Source organism: Apus apus, chromosome 20 (genome assembly GCF_020740795.1).
Source record: "Apus apus isolate bApuApu2 chromosome 20, bApuApu2.pri.cur, whole genome shotgun sequence".
Taxonomy (NCBI): Eukaryota; Metazoa; Chordata; class Aves; order Apodiformes; family Apodidae; genus Apus; species Apus apus.
This window is the reverse complement of record NC_067301.1, coordinates 2386565-2403672: the sequence shown is the minus strand read 5'-3', so window position 1 is coordinate 2403672 and position 17108 is coordinate 2386565. Positions and strand designations below refer to the sequence as shown.

General features: G+C 49.9%; 2 protein-coding genes across 4 annotated transcripts; both read right to left on the bottom strand.

Moving 5' to 3' along the window:
- Positions 1-1874: 1874 nt before the first annotated feature.
- AURKAIP1 (aurora kinase A interacting protein 1) lies at positions 1875-5054 on the bottom strand. Of its 3 annotated transcripts, none has more exons than XM_051637610.1 (4): positions 5039-5054; positions 4464-4550; positions 3524-3969; positions 1875-2606 (listed from the first exon to the last, which is right to left on the bottom strand). In XM_051637610.1, the coding sequence occupies exons 2-4, from the start codon at positions 4513-4515 to the stop codon at positions 2499-2501; spliced, it is 606 nt and encodes a 201-aa protein (XP_051493570.1). In that variant the 5' UTR covers positions 4516-4550; positions 5039-5054; the 3' UTR covers positions 1875-2498. The 3 variants fall into 3 exon arrangements, with proteins under 3 accessions (XP_051493570.1, XP_051493569.1, XP_051493568.1); XM_051637609.1 differs by having other exon boundaries at positions 5016-5042; XM_051637608.1 differs by lacking the exon at positions 5039-5054 and adding an exon at positions 4679-4877.
- Positions 5055-5911: 857 nt separating this feature from the next.
- Positions 5912-16604, bottom strand: LOC127392864 (C-factor-like). The gene is made up of 6 exons (XM_051637306.1): positions 16397-16604; positions 8805-8856; positions 8311-8498; positions 7722-7877; positions 6738-6848; positions 5912-6536 (listed from the first exon to the last, which is right to left on the bottom strand). Exons 1-6 carry the CDS (start codon positions 16535-16537, stop codon positions 6423-6425), a joined length of 762 nt encoding a protein of 253 aa, XP_051493266.1. The 5' UTR covers positions 16538-16604; the 3' UTR covers positions 5912-6422.
- Between the last annotated feature and the right edge of the window lie 504 nt (positions 16605-17108).

The window sequence follows — 17108 nt, the reverse complement described above, 5'->3', positions numbered from 1 at the left end:
ATGTGAAAGTAATGACTGCTCTTGGCAGACCGTGATTTGGACTGCTCCTTAGAGCACACCATTTAATAAGCCACTTTACTTTGTGGAGACTTGCAGCTCCCCACACAAGTACCCCAATATAACATGATTGTTGCCATAGTACAAGAGTTCACTTGCACTGGACCATCACAAAGGACTGAATAATTATGATTTACAATTCCCACTATTTCAAGAATTTTCCCAGTTACTCAGCCAACGTAAAAAACTCAGATCAGAGAGCAGGGTGGTGGGGCTGAGCCAGGAAAATGGCACACAAAGCTCTCTGCCTACATGATCCCAGCAGACAAGTTTGTCATCACGATGCTCCCCAAGAACAAAAGAGGTTTATGTCAACACAGGGACAGGTAAGACCAACCTAAGCCTTAGGGGATAAAAATGGATAACACAGCCTTGGGCAGTTTGTACATTCAGAGCCTGCAACAGGGAACAAAGACACAAGTTTAAGACCAAAAAAATCCAGGAAGAATAAACCTCAAAACTGGAATCAGAAGCACAGCACTGATAAATGCTACTGCTGCCTTTTATAGCCTTTTGCTACATGTAATTCCAAAGGCATCCCAACTCTTCAGCAGCCAGCAATCTCCTGGAAATGTGCAGTTATGACCATTTTTTCCCTAGACAGAAAAACCAGCAAGCTTGGACCAAGAGTCAGTGGGAGAAGCTGCAGGGCTGACTGAGAACAACAATGCTGGTATCAAGGCTCTTGAAACAAATGGGACTGACTGAGGGAAAAAAAAAAACCAAGACATGGACCTGACTTCAAAGGTGCTGATCCTCTCAGGCCCCACTTTCATCTCTGCATCTCTGTGCAGGGAATGTGTATTGATATTTTAGAACCACCTAGATGCACTCTGCATATTTTATAAACATATAAGCCAGAATTAACAATCTTCTCTTGCTTGGTGAGTTTCCAAGACATCTTCCTCTTAGATGTCTTAGGTAGAATCCTGACAATAGGCTGATTGAAACAGTCCTACTGGTCTTAGATTAAAAACAACTGATGCCTATTTAGAGCATGAAAAGGATGGAATAACTGTAATTTTGTTATCAGTTGCTTACTTTTAACATATGGTTTGGAAAAAAAGAACTAGAAAAACAAGCCAACCACATGTTTCTACAGGAATTCAATAGAGCTCTCAGAACACCCAACAGTTCTCCAGAAAACTTAAATCAGTTTTTAAATGTGGGGGTTCCCTTGCCTGAAAATACCAACACCAAGATCCACTGAGCTTCTGCATGAGTGGCTAAGGGGTTTCCAAGGCTTTGGGTTTATTGCCATCTAGCGACAAGAGCAGCACAGGGCCACAGACAGGACCTCGGACACCTTCAGGGGGTGCTTGGAGTCACCCGTGCTGCCTGCGGATCCCGTCACACCCTGCAGCAGGGAGCTCCACACATTTTTCCCTTCCCTTTCAGTTTAGCCCAGTGTTCTGCTCCCAGCAGACCGAAGGGAATGCATCTTCAGGGTAGCTTCCCTGGGTGCTGCAGGATGGGGAGCCTAAAGGAGCTGACTCCTTTTCCTTGCAGTGGTCCATGCCAATCCATTTGCTGGAACAGGGAAGAACTAAATCCCACAGAGCAGAATGGAACTTCCTCAAACAGAAAAACCAAAAGCAGAGTGAAAAACAGATCCTAGAGATCTAGTCCTGTCAGGGTTTAAACTAAGCATCTGTATTTTTCACAGCTTTCATGACTCTCTTCAACCATGTAAATCCAGCTTGATTACAACAGGGTTGTCTCAGGCACAGATCAGGTTTTGTAGTTAATGACTAATTAGCTCTGAACTTTCACTGATGCCAACACCTGATGTTCTGTACGACAGGGATCAACCACAGAAAAAAAAAAAACACAACTTTTTATTAGCACAAAACAGAACAGAAACAATCAATATGCCTTTTAAGGATGCTCAGGCAATGCCTGTCTAAGGCACATGCACACAGAGGTAAGTCAAAATGAAAGCTTCTTCAGATCTATTCTATGGAATTCTGATCCAATTCCTATTTCACCCAAACTCTGTCAACACCAGCCCTTCTAGGGTAAAGCTATGAAAGAACACAATTTTGAAAAGAATTTTTCAAAATGCTTGTGTCTTCCACAGTTATTCTTACAATCAGAAGAATTCTTTCCCTTATCCCATCTCCCCAAACCAGCTGTTCTTACAGGACATTGTTCAGTCTAACCTGGAATAGCACCTTCAGGAATCCAGCTGCATTCCAGGACACCTTGGCTCAGACACAGCTGAAGCAGCAGCAGCACAGGCCTGCAGACTGCAGGGCTCACTCCTTTCTTTCCAGGAGGAAAAGCTGTCAGGTTTGCCCTTGGAAAACTGCTCACCAAGATGGAAAGTTTCCTCCTCCTAATTTCACTGCACCCAGAAAAAGTCTGAAAGTAATCTGCATACTTAAAGATTATTTTTTTTTAATTACAGTTACAAGTTAGAACTCATGACAAGTGTTTTTTTATCGCTTTGAACTTTTCAGAAATATCTTGGGTGTTTGCCATCCTGCAGGAGGACTTTTCAAACCAGCTCTTTTCCAGATGCGCTCCAAATCTTTCTCAAATTTTATCTAAAAAACAGAAACAAAATAAAATAAAGAAGAAATGGTAAATGTAGCTCAGAAGCAACACTCAAGTATTCAGCCACTGCTCCTGTGTCCCAAAGGGAGCGTTGTTATAAGGCACAGAAAGGAAACTAATGCTTGTAAGTAGGCAGCTTGTTTTAAGTGTCAAAATAGTTGGCCTGACTGCAAAAGGTACATTCAAAAGCACCAGGATCTTGCAGCATTGTTCTAGAAGTCCTGTGTGAAGAAAGCTGAGAAGCTTGAGAATGAAGTTGTAAGAAAATCAGGAGGATCTCCTCATCACCAAGTGTTCAAGACTACTCATCTTAAGAACTGGAATTACAATTAACCCTAATTTGCATCTGGGCAAGGTGAAAATTAACAGAGAATGAACTAATTGACATAATCACAAACCTAAGAGGCTCCTGAAAGAACATCTACAGTTTGAGTGAAGGCCCTTGTCTTCCCTCAGCCCTTCTGTAAGGGAAGTTAGAGGCTTCTACAGAGAAAAAGATTATAGGAAGCACCCGAGGATGGTGGCAAGACAGGAAAGATTAAACCAGTGTCCCCAAAATGACACAGACACATGAATTAATCTTTCACACAAACAGTGACATTCTTCTCCATTAGCTGCATATATTTATGTTACTGTCATGCAAGGAAAACTGTGCCCAGTCACTACCAAACACCTGTGCTTACTACCCAGAAATCTATCAAATTGCAACCTCAGGAGATGTGCAGACCAAACACAGAGCAGAAAAAGCCATTCTCCCAATAAATACCCAATTCATTACGGCTCTCCAAGTACTGCCATTTTCCCCAAATCAATCCCACCTCAAAACATCACCCAGCACCAGAACAGAGGCCAGCTTGAGAAGTGGGTGCATCGACATCAAGTCCCCTCCCCCCTGCCCCGAGCTCACCTGGCGCTTCTTCTTGCGCCCTTCCTTGATCCTCCTCCGTACAAACTTCCTCCTCTTCAGCAGCTTCTTGAACTTGTGCCGGTTCATTTTCCTCCTGCGAATCTGCAAAACGTTCTTGCACTGCAGCTTGCCGCTGGGTGTTCCCTCCCCTTCCTCCACATCGCCTCCCTCGGCAGGAGGGGGGCAGTCGTAGCGCTGCTGAGCTTCAGAGCCGCCCTCTTCCTGAGCATCACCTCCCGCTTTAGGAAGGGAATATCTAACAGTCAGCCAGCTCTCCAAGGGGCTGATGGAAAGTTTTCTAGGGATCAGCATCTCCTCCAGGTCAGGGTCCAGAGCATACCACTGCTGAGGCTGGGCTCCACTCCTGTTGGAGGGCTGTGTGCTGTAGGGTGCAGGCGTGGAGCGGGAGCAGAGCAAGGACGACACGGACCGTGGCAGGAGGTGGCCTTGGGGAAGAGAAAGGAGTTTCACTTCAGAGATGGGAGTTTTTAAACAGTATCTTAAGAAAATTTCTGCCCAGCACCAGACAACCTCGGGCAGAGCAACCTAGTAAAGGAAGCTGCTTACAGAAGCTGTGTTCCCATCAGGGAAAGGAAGCATTTTTTTAATGTGAATTCAATGATGTTACCACGATGGCATCTGCTCAAACTATATCACACACTATTTTCTGTGTAAACTGTGCAAGTGCCATTTGGAATGACCAGGAACTGTTCCCTGCATTGAGCCTTTCTGCTGTGAAGGAGCCTCCTTGTAGCTTAAAAGAGGCCAAATTGGAGCTACAAAATACTGACAGAAATACACAATAACAATCTACAATCACTGGAACAGCAACAGCCTCACCACTCCTGCACTGCTCACTGGAAAAGAAGTTTCTGGGAGCCTTATTACCCGAGAAAAGAAAGAAAACAAACCAATAAACGAGGAGAGATATCACGTTTACCTGCAATTCGTGAAGCCTTCAGCAGCCGGGAAGTCAGCTGTGGTATTAACATATTGTTTCACTTCGTTCACTGCCACTCAGTAACGCCTGTTAAAACAGGAATAAGATTCAGTGAGGCAAACACGCTACCTTTACGCTTGTAAGAAAAAAAAAAGCCCCTGAATTTCAGGGTCAAAGGATGGGCTGAGACACCCGAAACACCCTCCTGGCTTTACCAAAGCAAGGCGGGATGTAGGTGCGGGGGCCCGGCCCACAGGCAGTGCCGCAGCCGAGCCGCACAACGAAGCTTCGCCGATCCCAGGGTTAGAAATGAGGCGCTTCCAGCCCCAGCGGCACAACCTGCCCGGCGCAGAGGCGGCCCTGAGGCCCAGCGCGGCCCCGCCAAGGGCCGCTCCCGCCACGGCCCGCACCGCGGCCTCGCGGGAAGCCTCCCTCCCCACAGCCCGGCCAGCAAACCCCACCACCACCCCTCTCCCGAGGCACGGAGACACCGGGCACCCCGCACCGGGCCTGCCCCCCGCACCGGGCCCCGCGCACGGAGCCGGCCCTTACACAGCCCGCCCGCCATCACTCACCGCCCCGCCCCGCCCCGCCCCTTCCGGCGGCAGCGCCCCCAGCGGCGCCCGCCGGTACCGCCCCCCCAGGGCAGCGCCCCCCGCGGCAGCGCCCCCAGCGGCGCCCGCCGGTACCGCCCCCCCAGAGCAGCGCCCCCCGCGGCAGCGCCCCCCCAGGGCAGCGCCCCCAGCGGCGCCCGCCGGTACCGCCCCCCTCGGCAGCGCCCCCCCAGGGCAGCGCCCCCAGCGGCGCCCGCCGGTACCGCCCGCCGCGCTTCCCGCCGCCGCCGCCTCCTGTCATGGCCGCGCTGAGGGGACGCGCGGGTCCCCGCTCCCTCACGGGTCCCCGCTCCCTCACGGGTCCCCGCTCCCTCACGGGCCCCTGGGGCCGGCCCGAGGCGGCTGCTGCCCCGGAGCTGCCACACCGGCCTCTCCCTCTCACCTGGGCTTCTCTCGGCGCAGAAACTCACCGCCTTGGCACAGCATGAAAGTGCCTCCTCGGCTGGGCGTGAGGGAGCGACGGTGAAGCCAATCCCAAGACTTCAAAAGGCTTTTTTCGGTTTTTTTTGCTTTTATCCCACCCTCAGACAGAACAGAGAGATCTTTTCACCAGCTGCTCTGGGGTTTTTTAGGGCCAGAAACAAGGGTCTGACCCAGTTTCAGGTGCCCCCCCACCCCGGGTTTAAAGGGTGAGAGGGGAAGGACAGTTCTCTGGTCAGGGAAGAAAAACCCACACAAAGAGAAGTTAACTGAAGTGGTTCGGTGAACAAGACTGTTTGCTTCAACCAGACTTTATTGCAAACACTTCCAGAGGTTTATGTACAAAACAACACGCCCGCCTGGTGTCGGGACGGCGGCCGCCCCGGGGAGCAGGGCACACGCTGTCAGCCTGGGGACACGCAGGGGTCGCTGAGGAAGCCACAAAAGTACCAAATTCATCTCGTTTAGAGCTGGGCAGCTTCGTCCTCGACACAGCTATGACTGAAGGAAATAAAAGGACCTTTTCCAGAGACCTGTGTCCTGCAGGCTGAGCGCGGGGGAGTCCGACAGCCTGCACAGGCCTCGCTCTGAGGCCAGGGCCTTTACTTCTCCTGGGAGCAGGAGGAACATTTTGGTTTGGGAAGTGAAGAGAAGAGTTAACTTGAGGGTTTTAATCTATTTTAGATGGTTCCAGGAGATACCCTTCAATGAGAGCACAGTGGTACTTGCAGGAAGCATTAGAACAGAGCAGTAGCAATACCGAGTAACAGAGCCGGGTGCCTCGCTTTCCAAATACACCTAGAGAGAGGCTGGATATCAGGCTGGCTACTTCAACTAGAGGATAAGAAAACCCTAGAGACACAGACACTAGTGGCACAAGTTAAATAGTGAATGACGTGCTGTTTCTGGAGTGTGCTGTGCACTTCTACCACGGCAGAGTTTCCCCTTGCCAGTCCAGGAAGGAGCCGTTTTCTTTTTCACCAAGACGGTCCAGAACAGAGAGAATACCTGGGATAGCCTCTTGCACCTGCATGGGAGCCTAGAGCAAATCAAGCTTAGATTATTGCTGTGGAAGAGAATCAAATGCATTTAAGGAGTTACTAGAATCAAGGGGGATGTGTTTTCATGTTTGACTGTGCCTCTGCAGCACATGAAGTGTGTTCTGCACAGTGGGTTCCTGCTCACAGGCTGGGACAACAGGGGAGTCCCACTTTCACACTTTCAGAGAGATGTCACTTACCATGTTGCCACCCATGTCAGTCTGGAGCCAGCCTGGATGCAAAGAAATACAGAGAATTCCATCGGATTTCAAATCTGCAGCGAGACACCTGGTGATCATGTTCAGTGCAGTCTACAAGAGTGGAAACCATCTGTTAGTGTGCTAGTTTTACAGACCTTGAGCAAGGCCTTCAGCCAAGCTAACTGGCACCTCCCTTCCACCACACTGTCTCCTGACAGATGAAGGGACATTAACAGTATCACAGTAACTCATCCAGACTTAGTGGGGGCTTCGTTCTCTGAGGGATCTGCTAAGAGAAGCACTGTGAAAGGTCTATCACCATAAGCTTACTGCCCAAAGAGGAAAGTAAGTTATGATAGTAGATAAAGTAACATTTGAAACTCCTAAGGAGCTGTAGGGAAAATAATATTGACATAAGGCTTCTGTTTTTCTGCAATAATCACTACACAAACATTCAGATTTTTCACTTCTGAGCAAGGAAAACAAGCACATTAACAGCTTATGAGGAGGTGGTGTAGGAGAAACTGAATGTCTGATCTTGACTATGCACACAAACTCAGTCTCTAGTTGTGACAAAACTAAAAACCCCACCTCTCCCTGGCTAACATTACCACGTACAGGTCAGCACATGCTTTTTGAGTTTCATGCCTGCTGTCTTGCTTGGATTGGAGAGGAGCACAGCTAATAACACTTGAAACACACTTGATGGCATCAGTTCTTCCCTGGATGCCAAATCCCTCTGGAATGGATCTCTAGCAGAGTAGTGATGGTGCATTTCTGAGCCTGCTCTGAAGAAGTTGGTGAGCTTGCTCCAGGTGTTTGGTTTTCACAGGTCCCATTTCCACCCACACAAAGAACAGGATCAGTTCCATGTCAACCTACCCAAGGAGGTGCTGCACACCTCCCATCACCTTCAGAAGCTCAGAGTGGTCTTTAACTCACAGGCCTGTCCTCACCCAGTGAGCACAGACCAAGCCTACAAACCTTGGCTATCCTGTAGGGGTAGACCTTGAGGAACATCTCATTTGCCTGGACGAGTTGCATGGAGGCAGCAAGAGAGGACATATTGATGATAGCAGCTCTGTGGCAACCCATTCCTGAGCTCAGCTGGGCTGCCTTCCTCAGAAGGGGTAGAAAGGCCTGTGAAACAAGAGCTGGTTTTAGTTTGGTCAACTCGTTTGTGGCCCAGTCAAGGCAAGCTGGACTCTCAGGTTCTGCTCCATGAAGAACTGCAGCACGACCCCATGCCAACAGCACAGGATGGTGGTGGCTCCCCAGACAAGCTGATGGTAGAAAACCTTTTTGTACAGCCAGCTATAATGCAGCAAAGACCTTCAGTCTCTTCTGCCCATCTCCTCACCCAGCCTGTGCACTGAAGTGACCTCGTACCAATGGATTTAAATCAAGAGTAAGGTCCTGGACAGAAAGGAGCTCCTGGTGCTCTCTGCAGTTTGGTACCAGACCTGTCCCCATGCAGCTCCAAGGTGACAAACGCTTCAGTTACGTGTCCAGATCACTAGTGGAACAGCCTCTTACAGCACCACAGATTCAGCACATTCCTCCCAACTCTTACCTTGGTGACCATCAGCTGGGCAACCGTGTTGGTTTCATAGATGGTGAGCATTGTCTCTGCTGTGACCTCCTCCAGAGAAGCAAGCACATTGATGCCCGCGTTGTTAATGAGGCAGTTCAGACCTTTGTCTCCCACAATTTCTTCCACTTCCTTGACTACTTTCTTGATGCTGTTTTCACAGACCACATCTGCACAGGGGAGCCAAGAGCAACCACAGTGAACAGCCTGGGTCAGGTGCCATCTGTCACTGTCCAACACATGCTAAACCAAAGGTAAGGCACCAGTCTGAATGGGGACATGTAGGCAGCACACAGAGGTGACAATGCACAAAAGAATTTAAATAGATTGTGTTTCCTCACTATCAACTTAAGATGAGGATGATTATTTCAGCTGCTGGTGCTCATGTACAGCTACTGATCACCCAGGAGTGCAGGTTCTTCAGATGCACTCAGCTGACTCAGAGGACCAGAGTTCTGAATAAACTCTTTACTCACCCAGTTGGAGGAGCTTGATATTGCTGTATTGCTTGCTAAGCTGCTGGAGTTCCTAGGAAGAAGAAATTATTTGTGTTATCTTTTAAATACATATATACACATCCATAGCTCCTACAGAGCACAGCTTGAGATCTGCACCTCCAGAGCTGTACCTGCCCCTTCCTCTCAGTGTTGGTCAGAAGGCAGTCATGCTGCTTTGCTTTCCAACCTGCTGAGCAGCTTTCCTGACAGCAAGAAAAATTACTGACTGCTCCAAAAACTGGGGCTCTTCACCTTAGCCAAGACACCAGAATTCAGATCACAGCCAGCTCTCAGTGTGTGCAGCTCAGGGGGGTGTTTGCAGTGTCACCAAAGCATCACTCTCCTGAAGCTCAGGCAGTGCTTGACATCAGTTCAGGGCAACAGGAAGGCTTTAGAAAAGCCATTTGGAATTACTGGTTCCAGGAAAAGTTTCCTAGCAGTTCTTCCATGGAAATTCTGTCTCTCAGCACACTCATTAGCTGCAGTTCTTGTAACTGAAGGTAAAGCAGGCCTGATATCAATTACACATACAGCAGCTGTCCAGGAGAACAATCCCCTCTCTGCTCAACAGCAGCCACTCAGCCCTCTGTCTGCTACCCCAGGAGTGACTTGGGGAAAATCAGTACTATCGTGGTGGTGCTGCTGGGCAAAGTGTGTCCAAATTGGATTTATAGGTACAGCTGGAGCACTTAGGTTTCTGTGCCATGTAGCCAAGTGGGAAGTGTGGCCAAATGTAGCAGATGGGTTACATTCCCATCTTTAGGAGACTGAGCAACCCTGGCCAAACATTCCAGCTCAAGCAAATCCATCTCTTCAGGAGCCCTTTGGGAAGAGGGGTCAGGAGGGTTGGTTTTGAAAAAGTTCTTCTTTGCCACTTGGAGACTCACAGGGACTCCTTGTCCTCTGTCAGGCTATAATGCATCACATCTTTTATCTCTGTTCATACCCTGCAGGATTCTCTCCAGGCTTGTTTATAAAATTTGTTCTCCCTCTGAGGACAATCTACAACTGCAGTTAAGGCTGTAAAGGGGAGGGGGACGGAAGGGGAACGAGTCAGAAGAACAAAACCAAAAGACATTCCTTCCTTGGACAGGCCTTAGTGGGGCAGTTTCCAACAGATTAAAGGCCCAGAACAAACTATCTTGTTTATTGATAACAGGCATGAAATAGTTCTGCCATGTCAAGGCCTGCAATAATTATGTGGTTTTGGACTGTCCACTGGACTTCAGTTTGACAAGATTACTTGATAATGAACTCCAGAAGTGCTCTGGCTTCTCAAGGTTTCTTCATTTATTTATAGTCAGACTGTTTTACTCTCTGACAGAAACAAGCTACTAACTTTTGCTAAAAGGCCAGAGATGTTTTGTGTAGTGACAGCAGCTGAGAGGCTTCTGAAGTGTGTAAGCAATATGTTCAGTTAAGAACTCCAAACACTGCAGCATTAAGCTCCAGCACATTAGCAGCATGAAACTACAATTGCTGCATGCAAATCAGGTTTAAATTCAATGTTTTTTTCCATTTAGTTAATTACTTAGTTAACAAGTGACTCCCAATTCAGTGGATTAAGTTTCTCAGAAGCAGCTTCCAGGAATAAAGCTAACCTAGACAGCTTTGGTCGTCAAGAATGTTACTCCACCTGATATAAACAGAAGCTGAAAAATCCAGCCAGGAAACCTACAAATTGCAGGAAAGTCTATTCTTTTCCCCACTGTGTCTAGAAGGAACATGTGGAGAGGGGGACCAGGACAGTTTCATGGCAGTGCAATCAGACACAGCCATTTCAGGCCACCAGCCACTTCTCCTCCCCTTCCACCCCAAGTAGTTGTGGTCAAAGAGGTCAAAAGCCTCCTGTGTCCAGGGAACTCCACCAACTAGTGGATGAACGGACACACACACACTAGTTATTGACACCCCACTGAGGGGATCAGCTTTCCTAAAACTCACTGTCCTCAATTGTTAAGTGCCTTATTGTCCCTCCCCACCTCCCCCCACCCCCCCCCCCCCCATTAAAAGCAAACTCCACCAAGCACACAAAAAAATAATCCCAAAACAACAAAAACCAAACCTACACCACCAAAGTTGCCTGCAAGGGGATTTTTTTTGCAGCAAACTAGTCCTCGTTTTTTATGCCAACAAAGGTACTGCACCCAGGACTGGGAGGTGAAATCCCTGGGAAGACAAGCTCTGGGAGCAGAGCCCCTGCAGTGGGAATGTGGACACAGGGACAGTGAGCTCTCTGCTACTGCTGGTCCAAGTGCAGCTTGTGTTTTAATGCCAGTTTACTCAGTTTCAAGACAGCAGGTACAGCTCAGGCTAAGTAATTTTTAGTGAGTGTGCTCTGACAGCCACTTCTGAAACAAACAAGACAGACAAACCCAACACAGCCCCCTAACACTGTGTTTAGCACAGCAGCTCTCCAAGTGCTCCTCACCTGAATAGTTACCTCTGAGAATCCGCTCTGAGGGATTCTAAGAAAACTTTAAACTCTGATTAGCATCTGTTGTTTCCTGCTTGCTGATTTTAATTACAATTAACCAAGAGTCAGCCTACTCCAGTTTAAACAAGATCCTCTGGCACTCAAGGCTCCAGATACAGATTAATAATTATTTATTGCTAGATTTCAACCCAGAATGTTTTGTTGTCTGCATCATTTAGCAAGATTTACTTTGCCTTCTTAATGAAAGCATGATTCACTTCAGCTACAACTCTTGGAAAGGACCTGGCCACAGTTGGAAGCCATCACACCAAGCTAACATCTCCCATGGGCAGCTTTGTCAGGCAAAGGGTACTTGGGTTTCCTTTCACATCCTCCTGCTTACACTCAGGCCACAGCCAGGGGTTTGTCAGATGTGCCGTGTCTCTCTGAGACAGGCTCCTCAGTGTCACAGTGTCCAGCCAACTCCCTGTTGGATGGTGGGATAGCTCACACAAACTGCTACAGACCCCCCAAACTCCCAGTCCTCTCTTGATTCAGACCTGAATGCTGCAGGAAGTGCAAAACACTGGCAGAAGAACAAAACCAAACCAAACAACCAACACCGTCATAACCCAAAATTAGAACGACTTCCAGACCCCCCTTTTTGCCTGATACCTCGTGAGAGTGGCTGCTCCAGGGGCTGCTCTGCTGCTCTTCCCCATTGCAGAGCACGCGGCTCAAATATGTAGCAAAGAAAAAACAAAACCAAGCCCTGACAGAGACAGTGTGCAGGAGCCCTTCAGAGCACTGTGTCTGACAAGGAAACAGACACAGCACTGTTAGTAACACTGTCTCCTACTCCAGAGGAAAGGAAACAGCACATTAAGGCCTGGAAGCTTTCCAAAGCCCAGCAAAGGACTCCTGAGCAGCGAGGAACTGAACACTTTCTTGTTCACCTGGGAACACTGCTTGGGAGAGCAGGAGGAACACGAGATGCTCCTGTCCCCAGGTCCCACCTCCAGCTTTCAGCACAGCCCAGGAAACACTGTGAACTGATTCACACCACGGCTATTTGGATCCCACCAGCTCCCTCACTTCCCAAAAAAGCCATCTCCTCCTTCCATACCTCTGCAGGTCAGAGGGGGGACTACAGGGGCTACACCATCATCAGGTGGAGTCTTAGACATTGGGTCAGAGTTTTTTCCTTTTTATGGGGAAGCAGGATAGGGAAAGGAAGAAAGAAAAGCTTGAGGGGGGGGAGAATTCCAGATGTGTCCAGGAGCCCATACAGGCTGCCTAATAATAACTGTACTGTGGTTTTGTCCATCTGGAGTGCAAAGACAGGATGTATCTTGTGAGAGATTTGTAGCTGCTTCCACTCTCAGCCCCAGTAAAGCAGATCAGACTCCACTTGTGGCTGCAGGAGTCTGGTGTGGTACTTTTCCAGGAGGGGCAGTGGTTATCTAGCAGCCTGCAGGCCTGCTGCATGTTATCGTGTGATCTGGAGCCCATTTGTTAGGCAAATGTTCTGTGGAGGCCACCTAGGAGCTACTCAGCACAAGAGCTCGAGTTATTACAACTTCTGCCAGCCCAGACTCACATGCAAAATCTTGCAGCTGCTCAGCATGATCCCAGGGTGAGCAAGTTATAGGAGACCTGCTCCTTTCTGTAGGAAGCAGAGGGAAGCAAAGTCAGACTCTTCTCCAGCAGCTCTTCTGCTGAAGAGCCTGCTTCTGTCTTCTTCTGAAGTCAAGCCCTGAGGGGCTCTTGTCTGTCCACAGTTTGGAGGACTCCAAAGCTTGCAGGCATCTGTGTGATGTTACACCCTGCTGGGAGATTTCCTGGATAACTCTCACCTCCCAGGGAATTGCTGCTATCATCCCAAAGCTGGGTGCTGGATTTGCCAGTAGCCAAACACAGTTAATCACTTTTCTTCTAAAAACTGGAAGAGGACTTTTTAAAAGGCTTTACATTTAAGCTCTTCCCATCTTCTTTTTTTTTCCCTCCCTGCATCCTGCAACAGGAAAAGGCTACTTTACCAAACCAGGTGACAGCAGAATTAAGAGGACTGTACAAAGTTGCTGCTCTCCAAGTTCATTCCCTAACCCAGGAGATGGAGTGAGGGGCAGAACACTCATGTGAAGCAGGATTTTTTACATGGTCACTTGCCATGAAGCAAAATTAGACTGACTGAGGCACTGTCAAGAGAAAAAAACAAGAGAAAAGCTCAAGGGTGCAGAGAAGGAGCAAGTCACTCAATTTTACAGCCCAGACTGCAGGGTCAACAAACAGGTCTGAGATGGGCAAAGGCCATTTCAGGTGCACCAGGACAGGTCTGCAGTGCCAGCCTCTGGAGCACAGGAATCTGAACCCTGCCTTTTCAAGATTTGACTGGAAAATCAGTGAAGGCAAAGAGTTTTCACTTTGGGAAAGGAAAAAAAAAAAAAAAAAGAGAATCACTGGACCTTTGCCCTTCCTTTCCACAGCAAGCTCAAGCAGAAGTGCCAACTGGGATCCAAGCTCTGAGATGGTCAGTGGTGGATGGTGCTCAGACTCCACTTGCTAGAGGCTCCAGCACGTCTGTGCTTGCCCTTTGCCAACTAGGACTAGTGGCATGGTGGTAACACACCTCAGAAGGCCAGAGAATGCCAACTTCATGCATTGCAGGTGGTACAGATCATACTGGTGAGTCTCCTGCAATACCTTCAGCAAAGATTCCCCTTGTGGGTTTTCCAAACCCATCTGTTAGAAATAAGCTTTCAGCTGGCTGCAGAGGTTCCTATTGATGTACTGCCAAGGCATAGCACATGGCCTAGAGGTCCTTACAAAGAACAAAAACCCACCCTGATCCACCAAGGACAAAACTTGCCCCCCTCCCCTCAAAAAAAGAAAATAAGAAACAAATAAAAAAGGCCTTTGGATGCACCCATGTGGCCTGCAGGATCACCAGGGGCTTGCTGGAATGTGGCTCCTGGCCAGTTTCCTGCCTACAAGAGACACAACTGCCAGCAGACTTTCCAGGTTTCTCCTGCTGCAAGGAAGGAGTGACCCAGACTCTTCCCAGGCTCTCTGCACTCCCCCAAGGCTGTTTCATCTCCTTGTGCAGCTTTACCAGCTTTTTTTTTTTTTTTACTCAAGATGTTCAAGTAGTGGCCATGTGAAAATCTTCCCCAGCTGTGTGAAGGTACCTCTGTATAACGTTTCCTTGGAAGCTCTTGGTATTGAAGGAACCATTTCACTTCTCCATGTAATTGATCCAAGCCCATTATAAAGAGAAATCACTGCTGGACACAAGGGCCAATTGGTGAAAAAAGAGAACCTCCCTCAGCACAGCTGAGGCAGCTTTAGCACAAACAACTGAGCAGGGAGATTTTATCTAACAACAGGTCAGATGTCTGCACTGGTTTCCTGAACCACAGGCTGCTCCACAGCCCCTGATAGGAAATACAGCTGGGACTGGTGCCAGATCTTGTAACAGGAGTTCAAAGGCAACAGAAGGGGAGTGAATACCTGGTCAGGAGCTCCAGCAGGGCTGAGGGGGCAGCTGCAGGAGCCAGTGGCTCTGAAAGGCAGACTGTGCACCCATTTCAGTCTGGCTGGGCTGTTTCTCAGCCATTCTATTCAGAAAGACCCTAAATGTGCTTTTTGTGCTGCAGAGATTTGGCAAGAAGAAACAACATTAAGACCTTTTCCTCCAGTTTATTGGAGCACCTGTAGAGCAGCTACTGGTGACAGTGAGTGGTGGGACTGCACATGTTACCTGACCAACCCCCCACTGCCACCCTTGAAGGGCACCCTGGGCACCACTTTTTAAAGTTTTTGTGTGGCTAAGCAGTACACAAAGTTTTGTTTATTGATTTGATCACAGTTTGCACTGAAAAGAATAAACCCCACCACGAGGGAACAGACATCTGAGCTGTTTCCTCCTGCATGTGCCAGGGATTTTACCTTTCACTGAGGCAGCCTTGGGCTGTGCTTGAAAGAAGGGAGGTGCAGATGCAGAGCTGCTTTTATCAACACTCCACACCACAGGGGTCTGAGACAGACCCAGAGCTGGGAGCTCAGGTTCTCCCAGCTTGAGAGGACTCGAGTTTTCCTTGGAAAAACTTGCCTGTGGTGCTGTGCTGCCCCAGCAGCCTCCTAGCTGACTGAGGAGAGTCAGGATCAGACTGGAGATGCAACAGAGGACACTAGTAGCCACAAAGTCAGCAGACTGATAACTCTCATTATCAGTTTGCCCCCCAAAGGTTCAGATAGTGCCTTTAATTTGTCTGAGAGTCATTTATTACAGCCTAGGGATAGGGAAGGAGTCCAGACACTGCTGTAGCAGCAGGAATGATGGCTGAAAGGGGAAAGGTTTGCAAGTGAATTAATTCATCAGCAACAGGTAACAAAGTTTATGTGCTTTCAGCAGAAGGCACTGGTCCCTGCTCAGCCAAGAAGGGTGCTAAGGGGAGGGTTTAATTTGTTACTCATTTGGGCCCTCTCACTTCCCAAGTCGTGCAGGGAAAGGGAAGCAGCAGACAGGGCACAGCTCCTCTGGGGACACAGACACACTGAGTAGAGCAGCACAGGAAAGCTGCAAAGGGCTCCACTGGGAAGGCTTCTCGGGGATGGACTAGCCCTGAAAGCTGGAGAAGACCAGGACACACTAATCTCCAGCTGCAAATCCAGGGAGGAACTCGGGGGCCAGAGGAGGCAGCTGGCAGGAGCCCTTGAGATGCTGCAGCTGCCCGGGGCTGCTGTCCCAGCTCGGCTCTCCCCTCCCCTGGGGAAGGGGCACAAATGCCCCCGCAGCAACACCCCGAGCTCGTTCCACCTCCAGCCCCAGAGACTTTCACGGCACCGGCTCCATCCGACCCAGCCGGGAGCTCAGCCCCCACCTCCCATCCACCCCAGCTCCCATCAGCCAGCTGGGAGCCCCCAGCTCCCACCCATCCCACTTGCTGCCGGGACACCAGCAGAGATGCTGGATCTGTTCTGCACTTCCAGAAATGCCACCTCCTTCCCCGCCAACCCCTTCCCCACCAGCCCCTTCCCCACCAGCCCCCCGTGCTGCCAGGACATCCGCTCCGGGGCTGCATCTCCTCTCCAGAGAGACCTGGAGTGCATGCCTGGCTAGGGACACCCCCGGCACCCCAAGCCCCGGGGTTACCTGCGCCTTCTCGGGGTATCGACAGGTGGCAAAGACGAATTCCGGGGAGGGGTCGGCGGCTGCGAGTCCCCGCACCAGCCCCAGCCCGATGCCCCGGCTGCAGCCGGTGATGAGCACGGAGCGGCAGCGGGGCTGGTTCATGCTGGCACGGCTCGAAACACCCAAACGCGGCTCAAAACACCCAACAAACAGGGCTGAAAACAACCAACACGGCTTCTTTCTCCTCTCCTTCCAACCCCACGCAAGCTCTTAACCTGCGCGGGTGCGGAGCAGCCGGCACCGCCGCCCCGATCCCGCCCCCGCCGCCCCGCCCGGTCCCGGAGCCTCCCCCGCTGCTTTGGCCGCAGAAAAGCACCTCCCTGGGCCGTCGCCGTCGCCCCGGGACCCTCCGGGAGGGACCCTCCGAGTCTTGGGCTCGGTTCCCACCCTCCCGGAGGGTCCCGGTGCGACGACGGCCGTGGAAACCAGAGAGAGCATCCCTGGAAGGAGGAGGCTGGTCCAGGCTTTGGGCTCACGGGAGGGAGTTGATTGTTCTGAGTTTTCAAGGGTGGGGATGTGTGTGTGTGTGTGTTTGCCCCTTGCCGACCCCTTCTCAGAAAGTGATTGGATTGGAAGCATTGGAAAAGAATACTGGGCTTTTAATTAACCCTGAGTGCTCCTGTGAGGAGTGAGCCCGACACCACCAGACAAATTGCTGCCCCAGCATCCAGGG

What these genes read in the sequence shown, in the direction of transcription:
- LOC127392864 (XM_051637306.1), bottom strand. Translation starts at nt 16,537, where the DNA reads ATGAACCAGCCCCGCTGCCGCTCCGTGCTCATCACCGGCTGCAGCCGG. An exon ending in TATCAAGCTCCTCCAACTGG is followed by an intron (nt 8,499 to 8,804) that starts GTGAGTAAAGAG and finishes TCCCCTGTGCAG; the next exon opens with ATGTGGTCTGTGAAAACAGC. An exon ending in ACCCCTACAGGATAGCCAAG is followed by an intron (nt 6,849 to 7,721) that starts GTTTGTAGGCTT and finishes CCACTCTTGTAG; the next exon opens with ACTGCACTGAACATGATCAC.
- AURKAIP1 (XM_051637610.1), bottom strand. Translation starts at nt 4,515, where the DNA reads ATGTTAATACCACAGCTGACTTCCCGGCTGCTGAAGGCTTCACGAATT. An exon ending in GAAGGCTTCACGAATTGCAG is followed by an intron (nt 3,970 to 4,463) that starts GTAAACGTGATA and finishes CTCTTCCCCAAG; the next exon opens with GCCACCTCCTGCCACGGTCC. An exon ending in GGCGCAAGAAGAAGCGCCAG is followed by an intron (nt 2,607 to 3,523) that starts GTGAGCTCGGGG and finishes TCTGTTTTTTAG; the next exon opens with ATAAAATTTGAGAAAGATTT.